Source organism: Natator depressus, chromosome 4, assembly GCF_965152275.1.
Source record: "Natator depressus isolate rNatDep1 chromosome 4, rNatDep2.hap1, whole genome shotgun sequence".
Lineage (NCBI taxonomy): Eukaryota > Metazoa > Chordata > Testudines > Cheloniidae > Natator > Natator depressus.
The window spans coordinates 29,545,644-29,563,697 of record NC_134237.1 but is presented as its reverse complement, the minus strand read 5'-3'; the positions used below and the strand labels follow the sequence as shown (position 1 = coordinate 29,563,697).

The window sequence follows — 18,054 nt, the reverse complement described above, 5'->3', positions numbered from 1 at the left end:
TGTCCTTTTGGAATCCTTAGAGGTGGGAGGTATCGATAGAGGCTAAACTGAATGTTCAAATAACAGACTTAATAGGTATGTTCTCTTTTAGAACCCTTGAACAGTTGTGCTTACACCTTTTTTATAGTTCCAATTTGATAGAATACAGCGAAGTCACTTTATAAGTATCATGTAATGTCTTGTGTTTCAGTCTGTGAAAATTCAGGCAGAAATGGAAAATCTACAGGAGGAGCTGAAATGTCAGAAACAGCAGGTTGATGCCCAGAAGAATTTGATAGTAGAGAGAGAAAAGGAGTTGTTGAAGACAGAAGAAAAACTAACAGAAGAAACAACACAACTTAAAGAGAAGGCAAGTACTGTAGCAAGACAGCAAGGACTACTTTCCAGGATAAAGAACACTTACCCAACATACTGGACAAGTAGCTTTTTGGTTATCTTTGCTAGTACTAAGAACTTCTTATGGGCAAGGTTCAAAAGTCCTTGGCATGTTTTCAGGACAATGGGAGCTGGCTGGATGCTGGGCAGTCCTGAATATCTGCCTCACAACTGTCTTCATCCTGATACCTTGGCAACTCTTCCTGCTTACTCATATAGGAAGATCCAAATCCTGAGTTTGCTGTCAGTGTGTCATGAAAATGATTGAGGTGTCACCCACAGATGACATGAACTATGGGAACTTGGTTAAGAAGCACAAAAATGAAAACTTTCATTCTTATGTTTCTTAGCCATATATAAAAATATAAATAAATCTGTTGCTTACAAGAAGTTTCAGAGAGAGGAAAAAAGTAGTGTCTAACGTTAAACCAGACAAAAGAATGGCCCTTATCCCAGGGAAAATATCTTCCTGGTGTTTAAGGACTCTCATCCTGTGTCATCTAGTAGTTTCTATTCTGACTGCGTCCTCAAAGATAAGACTAAGATTGAACAAAAGCATAACAAAACTGTAATTATAGTGCAGGCAATCAGATGCCAGTGCATCAGTGCTCATGCTCACAAAAGATACATCCATTCCTACAAAAGGGAACTTTTGTTTCCAAAGGACCTTGTAGAACAAGAGATAGGAAGTACTTAGCCCTCATTCTTTTTAAAGGTAAAAATGTCATGGTGCTGAGAGTTCAAAGTGACTGTCTGTAGCGAAGTATACCTACTTGGCAGCTTCCTACTTGGAGTCTGTATCCTGCAGCAAGGGTGATATCTTCTGGTTAGCTCCTCAGAGGTCAGATGTGGTTAGGACAATGGACAGGAGAGAAACACTCCGAAAAAGATCAGTTCAGTACAAAACAGTTGAACATGAACTTGGGTATCTGACTCTTTTCTCCTTCCTTTCGATTCTGAAACTTCATTCCTTCAGAATATGCAGTGGTGTTATATCCTGGAACCAACATGGTTACTAGAGAGAAAAGGTGGGTGAGGTGGTTACCTGAACAATTTAGAGCCCCTCCCCTTTCCGCAGGTCCAGTGGCCCTCTATGGGTTAGTGGGACCTTTTCACAGTGAAAGAGCCTTCACACAGTAATACCCTTAATCTATATTTATTAGCAATTAAGCAACAGAATACACATGCCAAGCATTCCAATGATCACAACTCCGTAAAGCGGACGGAGTTCTCCTGATGGCCAGTCAGGATCAAATTGTCTGGGGCTCCGGCTTCTGCACAAGTGTGGTGTCATGCAGTGTATCAGAGGTCTAGCAGTTTGTTCTTGAGCTGTCTCCCAGAGTTAAATTCCAACAAACTTTTCTTCTGATTCTTGTGTAATTAAAATGAGAGTTTTTTTTATCTGTACCTTAACCAATTATTTTACTCGAAACGTACCTATTCAAAAATATGAACCAATTATTTTACATAATATGACTATACAGAGGTTCACGTGCCTAGGACCTGCCTACTCATATATCTTTTGCATTTTTCAAAGTTTGTTAAAACATCTCAAGGTCTGCTTATTTTTATGACTTGTATGCTTGTTGGTGGGATGCACTCTCAGGGTAGGAATTTTAATCAGCAGTAGATTGTGACTCCCTAATCTTTCAAATATTCTCTCTAATTTCTCAAAATAACCCCTAACGGCTATTTCCCTAGCAACAGCAAAACCTCATAATTTTTACTTATCCTCAAAAGCAACTTCCACCAAGAAACCCTCACAGACACCAGTAAAAAACTTGCTGAAACTCAAGTTGTATCTATCCCTCTTAGTAATGTTGCAGCTGGCATTTTGTTTTATCTGCCTAAGCCAAGGCCAAATTTTCCTGACTATAGATTTTTGTTTCTAATTTATAGTGGCTGAGCATACAAGATGACTGGGGGTGGGTCATGTCAAGTCCAAGTCTCTCCCAACAAGGTAATACCTTTTATTGGACTGACTTCTGAACCTGAAGGACCTGAAGAATAGCTCTGTATAAGCTCAAAAGCTTGTGTGTGTGTCTCTCTCTCTCCCCCCGCAAAGGAAGTCAATCCAATAAAAGATTACCTCACCAACCTTGTGTCTCCTTTAGAATATGGCAAAGACATTAAGTCACAGAAAAACGCCTTGCCCACTGTGTGTAAATGTTTTTGTTGGGCTATCAATCTTAGTTAAATTTCAAAGGGTAATCTGGTGTAGCAACTTGGTTATGTGTTTATAAAGAAAAAGAGAGGTAACATTTATTTTTAGACTTTGACTAAATGTTTACATCTGTTCACCATGCTGCTTCCTGTAACTTTTACCTGAATGGTAAAATTTGGGGGGTACTATTTATATGAAAGTTTGTAAACCAAACAAAATTACAATATGTATTCCTTGTATGTTTTTAATAGATAGAAAAGTTGAATGAAGAACTAAACTTAGTCTCTGGTGAAAGGAATCAATTGCTGAGTGAACTGAGAGAAAAGACAGAGGGCGAGAATGAACGTATTCAGCAACTGGAGGAACAGAGTTCCTCATTAACAGCAGAAAGAGGCAAACTCCAGCACATGCTGGAGACTGTTAGAGCAGAGAAGAACAAACTCGAGGTGGACCTTCACGAAAGCAATGAGAAGGTACAGCAAGTGTCGAGTAAAGTGTAAAAACATTTAAGTGTGTTGTGTTTTGTTCTTACAGCCCTCCCGATAGGCCTAGAGGCATCTGACACCAATGCCTATGTTAATAGTAATTGTGCTTTTAAGAATGCAGTAGTTAGAGATGCTTTCATCTTTATCTAGGGCTCAATACCTAAGTGAAAGCATTGGTGGAAACTTAAAGGTGTGGCAGGCTAAAGGTATGTAAAATTGTGGAAAATCCATTATAGTGAGACATAGACTGGAAAATATAGTGATATGCTAAGGTTTGTGTTGAAATGATGTTTATGAACACTTCTGCAGCTGCACAGCTTCTCTCCTTATTCATGACCAACAGGTAATGCTTCTCATCTATGCAGTTCACCCAGGGTGAAAACAAGCATGATTCTGTACATCTTTAGCATGGTAGTAAAATTTTTCCCAAAAAGATCCAATAGTTTATTACATCAGTTATTTCCTAGTAGTGGACATCCATAGCCAATTGTCTCTAGCAATTGGGATTGCTGGTGCTGTGCATCAGTGCCCTATGAATGGGACTCATCAGGGTGTGTCTCCAGAATGTTCTTTTGAGGACATGCGCTCTCTTGCCAGATGCAATGCAAAACTAGGTGTGTCACCCATACTTTGCGTCCAAATGTTACTTTGTGGGCAGGTATAAACAACTAACATGCTGACAGCCAATCCAATTGTCACTCCATTCCCTTCCAACTTACTATCGAAGCAAGTGTCACAGGATGGGGAGAACACCTGGAGGACTAACTTACGAAAGCTCAAGCACACATCCTTTTAGATCAGTTTAACTGCTCTCAGGTGTGTGTCTGAACAAAAACATAGACATGACCATAATCGGATAAGCAAACTCTCACCAATCATTCTTCCTACTTTAGGCATACTCTCTCCCAGTCACTATCCCTGTCCTCACTTGACTTGCAAAATTAGCTAGGATTGTATTTGCAAGATGAGTCAATGTCCTTTTGGAATTCCTAGAGGAACTTAGGGTGGGAGGTGTCAGCTGAGAATAAACTGAATTTTCAGGGTTTCCAAACAGCAGACTTAATGAGTATGCTGACTTTTCTCTTTCAGAACCCCTAAAATGAGCACAATTGTTTATCTTTGTAGTTCCATACTGGTAGACTACAAGGAAGTCTCTTAAATATCATCATGTATTCTTGTGTTTCAGTCTGTAAAAATTCAGGCAGAAATAGAAAATCTACATGAGGAGCTGGAAAAGCAGGCTGATACCCAGAAGAACTTGATGGTAGAGAGGGAAAGGGAGTTGCTGAAGACTGAAGAAAAACTAAGAGAAGAAACAACACAACTAAAAGAGAAGGCAAGTATGATGCCAAGAAAGCAAGGACTGCTGCCTAGCTTTCCTTTCCAGGATAAAGAACATTTATCCACTAATGACAAGTTTCAGAGTAGCAGCTGTGTTAGTCTGTATCCGCAAAAAGAAAATGAGTACTTGTGGCACCTTAGAGACTAACAAACGTATTTGAGCATAAGCTTTCATGAGCTACAGCTCACTTTATTGGATGCATTCAGTGGAGAATACAGTGGGGAGATTTATATACACAGAGAACATGAAACAATGGGTGTTATCATACACACTGTAACGAGAGTGATCAGGTAAGGTGAGCTATTACTAGCAGGAGAGTGCGGGCCGGGGAGCCTTTGTAGTGATGATAATCAAGGTGGGCCATTTCCACCAGTTGACAAGAACGTCTGAGGAACAGTAGGGGGGGAATAAACATTGGGAAATAGTTTTGCTTTGGTAACACCCATTGTTTCATGTTCTCTGTGTATATAAATCTCCCCACTGTATTTTCCACTGAATGTATCCGATGAAGTGAGCTGTAGCTCACGAAAACTTATGCTCAAATAAATTTGTTAGTCTCTAAGGTGCCACAAGTACTCCTTTACTTATCCACTAAGTTACTTCCTATAATTTACTAGAGATAAAACTCCTGTTCACTCTACCTATTGTTAGATGTTATGACTGAATGTTTGCCTGAATTTGTTCACAGTGCCATTTCCTGTAGCTTATTAGAGTGGTAAATTTGGGGGATACTGTAACTTGGTTTGGTTTTTACAAAGTTGTATGTATTCTTTTTTTGATGTTTTTAATAGATAGAAAAGTTGAATGAAGAACTAAACTTAGTCTCTGGTGAAAGGAATCAATTGCTGAGTGAACTGAGAGAAAAGACAGAGGGCGAGAATGAACGTATTCAGCAACTGGAGGAACAGAGTTCCTCATTAACAGCAGAAAGAGACAAACTCCAGCACATGCTGGAGACTGTTAGAGCAGAGAAGAACAAACTCGAGGTGGACCTTCACGAAAGCAATGAGAAGGTACAGCAAGTGTCGAGTAAAGTGTAAAAACATTTAAGTGTGTTGTGTTTTGTTCTTACAGCCCTCCCATTAGGCCTAGAGGCATCTGACACCAATACCTATGTTAATAGTAATTGTGCTTTTAAGAATGCAGTAGTTAGAGATGCTTTCATCTTTATCTAGGGCTCAATACCTAAGTGAAAGCATTGGTGGAAACTTAAAGGTGTGGCAGGCTTAAGGTATGTAAAATTGTGGAAAATCCATTATAGTGAGACATAGACTGGAAAATATAGTGATACGCTAAGGTTTGTGTTGAAATGATGTTTATGAACACTTCTGCAGCTGCACAGCTTCTCTCCTTATTCATGACCAACAGGTAATGCTTCTCATCTATGCAGTTCACCCAGGGTGAAAACAGGCATGATTCTGTACATCTTTAGCATGGTAGTAAAATTTTTACCAAAAAGATCCAATAGTTCATTACAGGTATAAACAACTAACATGCTGACAGCCAATCCAATTGTCACTCCATTCCCTTCCAACTTACTATCGAAGCAAGTGTCACAGGATGGGGAGCACGCCTGGAAGACTAACGTACAAAAGCTCAAGTACACATCCTTTTAGATCAGTTTAACTGCTCTCAGATGTGTGTATGAATAAAAACATAGACATAACCAGATGAGGTCAAACCAATGGCCAGTGGAATTCAGTATGCCGTTTGACAGTGGCCAGTACCTATTGCTTCAGAGAAAGGTACAAGAAACGATGACTTGGGGGCAGTTATGGAATAACTTGCCTTTAGGACATGTTTGCTCCTACATCCTGTTGGAGATTAGTTTATCATATCAAAGCATGAACAGTTTATCTTCTATCCAAAACCAGGGTGTAACCACAGTTCAAAGCCTCTTGCTAGAAATGGAAATAATTTACAGGGCAAAGACAAATCTGCTGCCTTTCAAGGCAGTTCACATAAAGGATACAGAAAAGAGAGCTGAATTCCTCCACTGGCCTAGAAGGCACTTGTTTGGGTTTGATAGACAGTCAAGAAACATCCATTGCACCTGCAGAAAAGATCAGATCTCTAGAAGCAGGGACCCCTTCTTCATCTGGGTCTGTGCTACCTAGTGTTAATAAAATGGGGTGTTGAGCACAAGAATTTTGTTAGCTTTGGCTCACTGTTGCTTTATGCTACCTAGACAGAACTCAATCAGGAAACTTTGTTCATTGAACTGGTCGTATTTTGTTTCTAGGCTAAGGAGAAACAAATCTTTGTTTGTACAGTGCCTGGCTCAGTGGGAACCTGGCTTGTATATGTTATTGTAATAAACAAGTTCTGGTGATGTCAGCTACACTAGTTTCTCTGGGATGGTTGATTGGAGTCCCATAACCAAGAACTGTAGAAGGTGGGTAACAGGTCCTAGCAGTGTTCGTTTAGGTAGGCACATCAGACTCCCCATAAAATCAGTTGTCAAGATGATGGATTAGACAAGTGTATGCCTAGCCTCTCTAGTCCTAATGGCAGGGTGTAGAATAAGTTCTATCTATATCAAAACCACACTGCTTCTGTTGTGAGGAAGATTGTCATAGCTCCAGAAATCTTTTGACCCAAAATAAATTCTTCTTTCCACAATTCCTGTGAAATATTTCTCCCATTTTGTTCCAGTCCTTTGCACCCCTTTGGAAGTTTGTGGCATAAGAGGGCCTTCTTATGCCACAAGCTCCAAAAATATATATCAAACCTATTGAGCACATGTGACAATTGTAGCACGTTGATCTCATTCTATCCGAAAGGCCAGGGCCTTGGCATTGCTGCAGGTGAGAAATTGAAATCCTACACCAGTTGGTATGTATCTGTAAGCATCTGGAAAAACATCCCTGGAATCAGGACTCCCTATATAGAGTCCCTAGTGGCATTTTGGAAGTAGGGGGTGTCGGAGCATGGTCCAAGAAAGACTTTGCAGAGTACACTTCAATTCCTTTGTAGATGCATCCTTTGTTAGGAAGGGGCTACTGGATTCATTCACAGATTATTTCTTAAATTATAAAGGTTTTGCTATGTATGTGGGGCACTTCTGTTTCTACCTGTTGTTCCACCATAATGCCTGTTAACCTTCCCACCCCATTTCTGGGAATCACTGCTTGCTACTTCCCATTAGTGATGAATAAAGAGAAATTGTGCATCAGAATGAGAAATTTCGTATATGATTTTATCCTGCTTCTCTCCTTCAACCCAACTGGGTGGTCTGGCAAATGACCAGAATACAGTTTGTAACAAATTCCTTTTAGATAACTATTTCAGACTTAAACATATAGATGCCATAAGGTTAGTTAATTTAATTTCAAGATGTTGCCCTACAAATGCTGGTGACTGAGTTGAAGGCCAAGACTTAGTCCTAGAGCTTCCAGTAACAACCTTCAAATTCCATGTGGAAGCGGTACTATCCACTTTTGTAATGAATTTAGAGAAGCGACTAACAGAAAATTATCAAGAATTTTTTTTCATCTCTTCTGATACTTACAGAGAACAATTGGATAAGTAACCTCTTATCTGTCATCCTTCCTAGTCTAGGCATACTCTTTTCCAGTCACTATCCCTGTCCTCACTTGCCTTGCAAAATTAGCTAGGATTGTATTTGCAAGATGAGTCAATGTCCTTTTGGAATTCCTAGAGGAACTTAGGGTGGGAGGTGTCAGCTGAGAATAAACTGAATTTTCAGGGTTTCCAAACAGCAGACTTAATCAGTACGCTGACTTTTCTCTTTCAGAACCCCTAAAATGAGCACAATTATTTCTTTGTAGTTCCATACTGGTAGACTACAAGGAAGTCTCTTAAATATCATCATGTAATTCTTGTGTTTCAGTCTGTAAAAATTCAGGCAGAAATAGAAAATCTACATGAGGAGCTGGAAAAGCAGGCTGATACCCAGAAGAACTTGATGGTAGAGAGGGAAAGGGATTTGTTGAAGACTGAAGAAAAACTAACGGAAGAAACAACACAACTAAAAGAGAAGGCAAGTATGATGCCAAGAAAGCAAGGACTGCTGCCTAGCTTTCCTTTCCAGGATAAAGAACATTTATCCACTACGTTACTTCCTATAATTTACTAGAGATAAAACTCCTGTTCACTCTACCTATTGTTAGATGTTATGACTGAATGTTTGCCTGAATTTGTTCACAGTGCCATTTCCTGTAGCTTATTAGAGTGGTAAATTTGGGGGATACTGTAACTTGGTTTGGTTTTTACAAAGTTGTATGTATTCTTTTTTTTGATGTTTTTAATAGATAGAAAAGTTGAATGAAGTACTAAACTTAGTCTCTGGTGAAAGGAATCAATTGCTGAGTGAACTGAGAGAAAAGACAGAGGGCGAGAATGAACGTATTCAGCAACTGGAGGAACAGAGTTCCTCATTAACAGCAGAAAGAGACAAACTCCAGCACATGCTGGAGACTGTTAGAGCAGAGAAGAACAAACTCGAGGTGGACCTTCACGAAAGCAATGAGAAGGTACAGCAAGTGTCGAGTAAAGTGTAAAAACATTTAAGTGTGTTGTGTTTTGTTCTTGCAGCCCTCCCGTTAGGCCTAGAGGCATCTGACACCAATACCTATGTTAATAGTAATTGTGCTTTTAAGAATGCAGTAGTTAGAGATGCTTTCATCTTTATCTAGGGCTCAATGCCTGAGTGAAAGGATTGGTGATAACTTAAATGTGTGGTAGGCTTAAGGTATGTGGAAATGTGGAGCGTCCATTACAATGAAACGTGAACTTGAAGTTTATACACTGATATGGTAAGGTGTGTTGAAATGTGCTTATGAATAATCTTTCAGAAATACTTTGTTTGAGGTTATATTTTCAGGTATTCACTTAAGTTGCAGAATAGGGCAATATACAGAAGTTAAATTGATTTTAAAACATCCAGTGAGTTTTATATTCACTTCATTTCTTTTCACTAAGTGAGTTTAGTGTTTATAAGTGGCAGATGTGTAGTACTAGGAGCTAAAGCACTCTCTTTCATCTACAAAACACATACTGGCCAGGCAGAAGTTTCCCATCACTGTTGTGGAAGAGACCATTCTTTAAAATGAGGCTATTTCAGTTTTCGTGGGCAAACATTCATTGCGGGCCCTCTACTGAGATGGCCAGTTAGAATAGTTATAGACTCAAGGAGCCCATCTATTTAGCTTAACAAAGAGGAGATTAAAGGGTGAATCAATTAGTCTATAAGGACCTACATATGGAAAAAATATTTAATAATGGCCTCTTCAGTCCAGCAGCGAAAGGTGTGACATGATCTAATGGCTAGAAGCTGAAGGTAGACAAATTCAGATTGGAAATAATGCATAACTTTTTTGACAGTGAGATTTATTTATCATTGGAACAATTTACCAAGGATCCTGGTGGATTCTCTATCACTGCCAAATTTTAAATTAGGATTGGGTATTTTTCTAAAATATATACTTTGACTTATTTTGAAAGTTTTGTTACGGGCTGTGCTAAACAGGAGTTCAGACTAAATTATCGCAATGATCCTTTTTGGCTTTAATCTATGAATACAAATTGTGTGGATACTGTTTGTCCCGAATTAGGGTCAGACCACCAGATAGGTGTTCAGTAATAACTTCAGATCATTAATGACATCACCTTGATTTCTGTCAATAATAGCAGGCATGCTGGAATCCTGTTTAGTCTTCTGAGGTGTCCTGTCCACCTAATGAAGTCTATTTTAAGTCAGTTGGGTTGTATTATGTAGATACTTATTTGCAGTGTCTCGGAGGATTAATTATAATACTGCACTATAAATGTTTTTTATTTTTATTAAAGTAAAGACATTTTAAAGACCACTTGGAGAGAACACATGATCAATAGGATTAATATGTGACTCGAATCAGGAACTTCAGGGTGGTATTGACTTGTTGTAGGGCCTTGGGCAACTTGCCTTGTCCCACTGCCGTACATCACCCATCTGTAAAATAGTGATTAGTACTTCTCACTATATCCCTGGGATACAAGTCAGTCTTGTTTGTAGAACATTTAGCATTTGTATAATTCTTTACGTTGTCAAAATATTACTTACAGCTGTTTTCCATTGGCATTTTGTTAGTTGAAGATTAAATTAAATCAAAACTGGATTCTTATTCCACTCTAAAATGGCAGGCCAGCCTAGGAAAGCAAAGTTTGAGCACTGTTCAAACTCTGAGGCATGCCTGCAGAGAGTCACTGCAGACCCTCAAATCTTAGTTGCCAGACTGCTTATATTCCAGCACTTCACTGCAAGTTGCCTACCTTTTTTTCTTGGTCCAAAATCCCCTCAAAAGTTTGACACATTTTATATACTCTTCACGCCCTTATGTTTAACTCAGTCATACCAAGAAGTACAAGAAATCAGTATTTGTTTATCACCTACAGTGCAAAAGGTAAAGCCATTGGTAAACTTTGACTGGCAGATGGATTGGGTGTTGTATAGCATAAGCATACAAAGCATCAGGAAACAATGGGCAGCAAAGGCTACTGTACAAAGGACATGTAATTCAGACTTAGTGGAAATGATGCAAGGCCACAGTGTGGCTGTCTGGTGCTACAAGGACAACCTTCAAACATCTGCAGGTGCCTCTTTTTTGTGAGAGGGGTTCTCTAATCAGGTGGGCCTCAATTAAATCCCTCATGGCTCTTGAGGGATCACTTTCTAGGTCTTCTTTACACCTCCTTCCACTTCCCCGCCCCCATCACTACACCCCATGCTGGAAGACTAGTGGAGTTAATATGAGTGGAAAAATTCTTACTTACTAACTTCTTGTAAAATGTGTCTACCAATCCATCCTGCCCAATGCCAGTTAACTCTCTCAATAAAAAGAAAAGGAGGACTTGTGGCACCTTAGAGACTAACAAATTTATTTGAGCATAAATAAATACAGCTCACTTCATCAGATGCTCACGAAAGCTTATGCTCAAATAAATTTGTTAGTCTCTAAGGTACCACAAGTCCTCCTTTTCTTTTTGTGGATACAGACTAACACGGCTGCTACTCTGAAAGCTGTCTCAATAAAGACTTCAAGTTAAGCTAATTCCTTTTTTCTCTGGGTGGTGTTGATACGTTGGGGGATGGGGAATCGCATTTTGAGACCTGACCTCATACTAGGAACAGACTGAAGTTTCCAATTTTTTTCCTCTGGTTTAAGCATCTTATACAGCTTTGGAATCACTTGTCAGGTTGGTAGGACTAATGTCCCCAGTGTCAACTTTCAAATATTTGAGCTGCACTCAGTAGGTGAGGAGAGGACAACCTATCAGGGAGGTAGAGGAGACATTACTAGAAATAAGGATGCTTGCAGCTAAGAACTGTTCTAATCCAAAGCACAAGTATACAGTAACTCCTCGCTTAACGTTGTAGTTATGTTCCTGAACATATGCTACTTTAAGCGAAACAATGTTAAGTGAATCCAATTTCCCCATAAGAATTAATGTAAATAGTGGGGGTTAGTTTCCAGGGAAAAAAACTTTTGCCAGACAAGACTCTATTTTATATACACAGTATAACTTTTAAACAAACAATTTAATACTGTACACAGCAAAGATGATTGTGAAGCTTGGTTGAGGTGGTGAAGTCAGAGGATGGAAGAGGGTGGGATATTTCCCAGGGAATGCCTTACTGCTAAATGATGAGCTAGCACTTGGCTGAACCCTCAAGGATTAACACGTTGTTGTTAATGTAGCCTCACACTCTACAAGGCAGCACAAATTGAGGGAGGGGAGACAGCATGACAGAGAGAGACGCACCGAGTGTGTGAGAGACGCGCATTGCCCCTTTAAGTACGCTGACCGCACTCTGAGGACATTGCCTTTTTAAGTAGATCAGCAAGCTCCCTCTGTCCTGAGCCTTGTTGTGTCCCTCCCCTGCTCTGTGAAGATAGGGTGTCCCCCTCCCACTCCTTTACCCCAACATTAGCACCCCTCTCCCCGTGAGCATCTCCAAGGCAGAGGGCAGGAGCAGCACATGGCAGTGTGGGGAGGGACAGCTGAACTGCCTGGCAATTGATAGCCTGCTTGGGCGGCTGCTGCACAGGGAACGTAGGGGAGCAGGATGCTGATAGGGGGTCTGCCAGTCCACCCTGGTTCCAAGCCCCCACCAGCTAGCTCCAACGGGCTGCTCTTTCTGCAAGCAGTGGACAAAGCAGGCGGCTGCCAAACAACGTTATGAGGGAGCATTGCGCAACTTTAAATGAGCATGTTCCCTAATTGATCATCAACATAACAATGAAACAACGTTAACCAGGACAACTTTAAGTGAGGAGTTACTGTACTTCCTTGTGAAGGCAAAACTATACCAATGTTAATAGCAGATCAATACATTTTTGTATATTTCTATATTTTTATCCATTCAAATTTTAGAAGGCACTGTGAGGAAAATGTGATTTTTTTTTTTTTGTTTTTCCTCCGTCAGGCATTTCAAAAATCTATTAATCACGGTGTCTCAGGGCCTCAGTGGGTCACAACTGAGAGTGCCAGATTCAGGACAAACTGCTGAGAAATAGGGCAGACTCACCCCAAACTGGTGGTTATTTTATCATTAGTTTATTCTAAGCCAGTAACAAAAGTAAACTTCTGTCTTATCACACTGGTTAAGAAGAAGTCAGAAAGGCAGTCTCCTTAGGCATCCCAGCCCTTGTCTCACTACCGTAACCACTGGACTTTATGATGAGTGGTTACTGAAAGCCAATTTCATCTAATATAGAGTCCTTCCAATCTCAAAAGATCAACCACTTGGCCAGGTCAGTATATAACTCAGATCTTGCCCAATAATCATGCTGCTGCCAATCCTTTAGTAAATAAAATCAAAAGGTTTATTAATAAAAGAAAAGGAGAGTTAAAATGATTAATAGATCATATACATTCAATAATGGCAATATCCTTACATCAGGTTTATAGCAGTGATGTTAGACTGTCGACTTGTAAAGTTGCTCTGGCAACTTCCAAAAGATTGGAAGGTCCGCAGTCCAATGTTGTAAATCCACAGTTCAAAGAATCAGGGCAGGAAAGAGGCAAAATGGAGTTATTCCTGGGGTCTTTTATACCCTTTGCCATGTGCCTGGAAACTTTCTATTTCAAACAAAGCTCACAGTCCAGTCTATGGAAAGTTACTGGCACAAGGTGGAGTCCAGGGTCACTTGAGTATATCACATGTCCTTGCAAAGCTTGATGACTCTCAGGGGGTAGACATTGGCCCCTTGGAGGCTGAGGCCGTCTGCACGAAGAGCCATCTGGGCAGAATGAGTTTCTTCTTTGGCCCATTGAGACCAAAGTGTCTTTGATGGGCCATGAAACTTGAATAGTCCATTAACAATGTGCTGTCTAGACTGGATATAAACTATCTTGTGGGTGTTACCCCAGGAAAAAAGACAATTGTGATGCAGGTACATAGCCAGTATTCATAACTTCAGATACAGTGATAACTGGATTTAAATAGGATAATATTTAGCAAGTCATAGCTTTTCTATTAACAGTTTTTATATGACATACATACTTTGTACAAGATTTGTTGCAATTGTCTAACAGTGGGAGCATCAATGATATACATGGTCTCATTTCAATCATATAACGTCACACAGGTACTCCATGGGAGGACCAAAGAGCCAAGAATAGTCAAAGCAACACTAGTATAGCTTCTCCATACACTTTTTTGCCTCTTCACTTCCATTTTGACCTGTAACATTCAAGCTATTCAACTTGTGCTATCTCCTCAGGTGACACACAGCTCACAGAATAGTTTTTCATTTGTAGTGGCTTCATTCAGTGGAATATCTGGTGTAGATAGGCCAATAAAACCAACTGTAAAAATCTATACAATCATCTATCCCTCCTTCTCCTTTCTTATTTCCTGTCATTATTTGTTCTGAGTTTGCAATAGACGAAGATCCAGTACATTGAAGGTCGGTTGTTTTTGTTTTTTTGTTTTTTTAACCTCCTCTTCACTGGTGACCCAAGTCAGGATTTAAGTCTAGGTCTCCAAAGGGGAAATGCTAACCCACAAAATTGGTATGATTACTTTAGCTCCAATTCTTATATCACTATGAGAAGGAGAAGGTTTAATTCTGAAATGTCTTTTGTTTCTAATTATCTTTAAATCCTACCTGGGAAGGAGCAACTTAAAAGGTGGTGTTGGATGGGTGTTTGTATGCGGTATTTGACAAAATTGAGTGAATACTCTACTCTAATACTGAAAGTATACATAATTGGACCAATTCATAGTAATGTTGTTTAACTGTTTCTGTAGGTCAACCAGTTAACTGAGGCATTAAACAGTGTTTCGCATGAAAGACACCAGTTAGTGGCTGAAAGAACTAATCACTATCTCCGACTTCAAGATCAGATTTCATCAATTAATCAAGAGAAAGATGAGCTCCAACAAATACTTGAAGGTGTAAAGTCTGAGAGAGACTTGCTCAAGACTGAACTGCAAAAAAATATTGACATGGTTTGTGTCCCAAATACTATTAGATACTAATAGAAGTCATATGACTGTAAAATTAGAGTTTTATACTTGTGCATGTATTTTTTCAGTGCACTGAAACAAATGCAAAACTTGAATGTGCTCTAGATGAATTGAAACGGAAGAATCTGAATGATGTGGCAGTTCAAGCAAAACAACCAGATGACACAGAACTGAGACATGCAGATAGCATGAAAGCAAAAGCCTTGGAAGTAAAGGTAAATATCAGTTACATAGGTAACTGATGTGTGAAACTGTAGAACTGTTCATTCCCTGGTACAATTCTAGAGCAGTATCTTTGTCTGTCTACAACATAATTAAGGTTAAGATGTCGTCACTTTTATTTTTAGTAAAAGTCAGACAGGTCGTGGACAATAAACAGAAATTCATGAGAGCCCATGACCTGTCTGACTTTACTAAAAATAACCAGAGGGTAGGATCGGGCCGGGGGGAAAGGGGTACATGGCCCTGGCTGCAGGCACTAACAGCTGAAGCCAGAAGTCACAGAGGTCCAGTAAAGTTACTGAATCTGCAACTAAATTGTGTCCTTAAATATAACGTACAATTCTTTGAGTGTTTGCACATGTCCTTTCCAATGTAAGTATGTGCATGCCCTGAGCACAGTTGCTGGAATTATTTCCCCTAGTGATATCTGTCGGTTCAGTGCCAGTGCCGTCTGGTGCCACATGCTCCTAGCGCCGATATAAAGGGCCCTGCTGACCTGCTACCATCAGTTCCTTCTTACTGCCCGTGATGGTTGCTGGAACTCCTCACTGCTCAGGAAATTTTCTCCTAGGGACTCTTCTATTTCTTCAGTGTAAATAGTTATTGTAGCTAGTTTGAGATGCCCCCCATGGTTAGTGGGATCATCCACATCCTGGTGCCGGGGCATGCCTTGGTCACCGGGTTTCAAGTTCTGCGCTTCCTGTGATAAGTCTGTGCCTTTTAGTGACCTGCACTCGAGTTGTCTCAAGTGCTTGGGGGAATCTCAGAGGAAAGACTGTTGCCAAATCTGCAGGAACTTCAAGCCCCACACCAAAAAGGACCAAGAAGCAAAACTGAAGGTCCTCCTCATGGGGGCAACTTTAAGACCTTCCTCAGATCCAGGCTCTGACTTGGCATCGGGCAGGAATCTCTGCACTAATCTTCTCCGGTGCCTAAGAAAAAGCACCGTAAACGCCAAGAGAAGAGCCGATTTCTGGTGCTGAAGGTGAGCAGACGGGGACCAGGAGAGAGGCAGACCCACGTCTGGCCGCTCTTCCTCCATGGCACTGCAACATCAGATGCCTTCAGCTCCAGTGCCACTGCAAGCCCCACTGACACCAGCACAGGAGCCACCTCCTCCAGACAGACAGCATTCTGGCCAGTTTGCGGTACCTTTGACTCCAAAGGCATTTGCAGCAGCCAGGGACCTGCTTTCCATACTGGTACCAGCATCTCCAGACTGTCAGGATTTGGCACAGCTGGTGACAATGAATGGCAAACAGCTGTTGCTAGGATTTCACCCAGTACTGCGGCTGCCATCTAGAGGAAAACCCCTGTTGGCAGCCTCATCACGATCTTCCCCTCAACATTGATTGCCAGCACTAAAGGGAATGGCACCGCGTTGGTCTCTACACCACAGTTCGTTCTCTTCATCAGACTTGGAAGTGGGATCTTACTCCCCCCGCATCACTACAGCCGCCACGCTGCTCCCCAGGCCATCCCTATGGGACCGCAGCCCCAAGTACAGGGGTGGCTCCAAACATTTGGCCACCACGTCATGGGGACCAGCACCTATGTAATGACTGTTTTGGAACCATTGGTGGTTCCCCTGCCACAGGGCACCAATGCCGGCCTCGTCCTACGTTCTCTTATTAGACCTCCATTTGAACCAATGGCAACATGCTCCTGTGTTCGCTTGTCTATGAACATAGCACTTCTTGTTGCTATCACCTCTGCCCGACAGGTCAGCGAAATTGGAGCCCTTATGGCATACCCCCCTGTATGCAATTTTTCATAAAGACAAGTTACGCCATGTCCGCCTCCCAAAGTACCATCCTCTTTCCATCTTAATCAACCCGTTCACCTTCCTTGCTTCTTTCCAAAGTCTCACAGCAACCAACAGGAGGCAGCATTGCGCACCCTAGACATCAGACGTCTATTAGCTTTCTACCTGGACAGAACACATTATGCCATCACCCAGCAGGCTAGAGAAGAAGCCGCCTCTGGCTGCGCAGTCTTGCAGTCAGCCTGTCATTGAACTACAAACTCACCTCCTGTACAATTGCTTGGGAGTCACCTACATTGGAATGGATATGTGCAAACACTTGAAGGGGAAAAAAACAAACAAACAACTGTTGAATAATCAGTTACAGAAAGGTTATTGAGATGTGTTTCACATGTCCATTCCAAAATGACCCTCCGTCCCCTCTCATCGGAGGCGGTCTGTAAGAAGAAATTGAAGGGGAGCAGGTTGGCAGGGCCTTTTATACCAGCACTATGTGTGCACAGCACCAGAAGGTGCTGGAGCCAACGGATACCACAAAGAAAAAAAAAATGTTGGCAACTGTGCTCGGGGTGCGCACACAGCTATGTTGGAGTGGACACAGGCAACACATTTTGAACCATTACAGAAAGGTCAGTAACCAGTTTATCCAAAGTGATTTTAAATTGTCCTTTTTAGCAGGGTTTTTAGCCTTATAAAAATATTGAGGGGGGTATATGTGTCCTAAAATGAAGTGGTTAAAAGCTCACAAACCATTTGGGAACACTGTGGTAACAGCTTGTCTGCAGGTAATCTGAGAGACTCTTGAATTGAACTTTGCAGTTAAAATGTCTGATCTTTAATTATGGGAACAAAACTGTTTCATAATTGTTTTTACTGAAAAGTTGATATACAAGCACTCTGACTTTGATGTTTTGTAAAACTCCTAGCTTTATTTGAAAATTATAGCTCGTATTTAATGAAGCCTTTCTCCTTTCAAAACAGAATAATCTTCTAATCTCTGTAAAACCTTGCTAGGGAGAGGAGCATTTGTACAAAATTTTGGACAGATTCTGGGGCGTTGCTGATGTGCATAGATCAGGGATGCGAAGATGCATGGCTTAAGTGGCTTATAGCTTACCTTTGTACTTCCCTGATTCTGCTGCAACTGTGCACAGGGTTAATCTGAACTACGTTAGAGAGGCCCAAAGGGCTTCTCCAATTTACACCAGATTTCAGACATCCACA

General features: G+C 40.9%; 1 protein-coding gene across 1 annotated transcript in view; it reads left to right on the top strand.

The window, feature by feature from the left end:
- The window catches only part of CENPE (centromere protein E), a 74,624-nt gene that overhangs the window by 42,927 nt on the left and 13,643 nt on the right, over positions 1-18,054 (top strand). The window contains exons 29-36 of the mRNA XM_074950691.1: positions 191-349; positions 2,791-3,012; positions 4,211-4,360; positions 5,158-5,379; positions 8,220-8,369; positions 8,641-8,862; positions 14,625-14,825; positions 14,912-15,058. Coding sequence (XP_074806792.1) covers positions 191-349; positions 2,791-3,012; positions 4,211-4,360; positions 5,158-5,379; positions 8,220-8,369; positions 8,641-8,862; positions 14,625-14,825; positions 14,912-15,058 — 1,473 coding nt within the window. The remainder of the gene's footprint in view (positions 1-190; positions 350-2,790; positions 3,013-4,210; positions 4,361-5,157; positions 5,380-8,219; positions 8,370-8,640; positions 8,863-14,624; positions 14,826-14,911; positions 15,059-18,054) is intronic.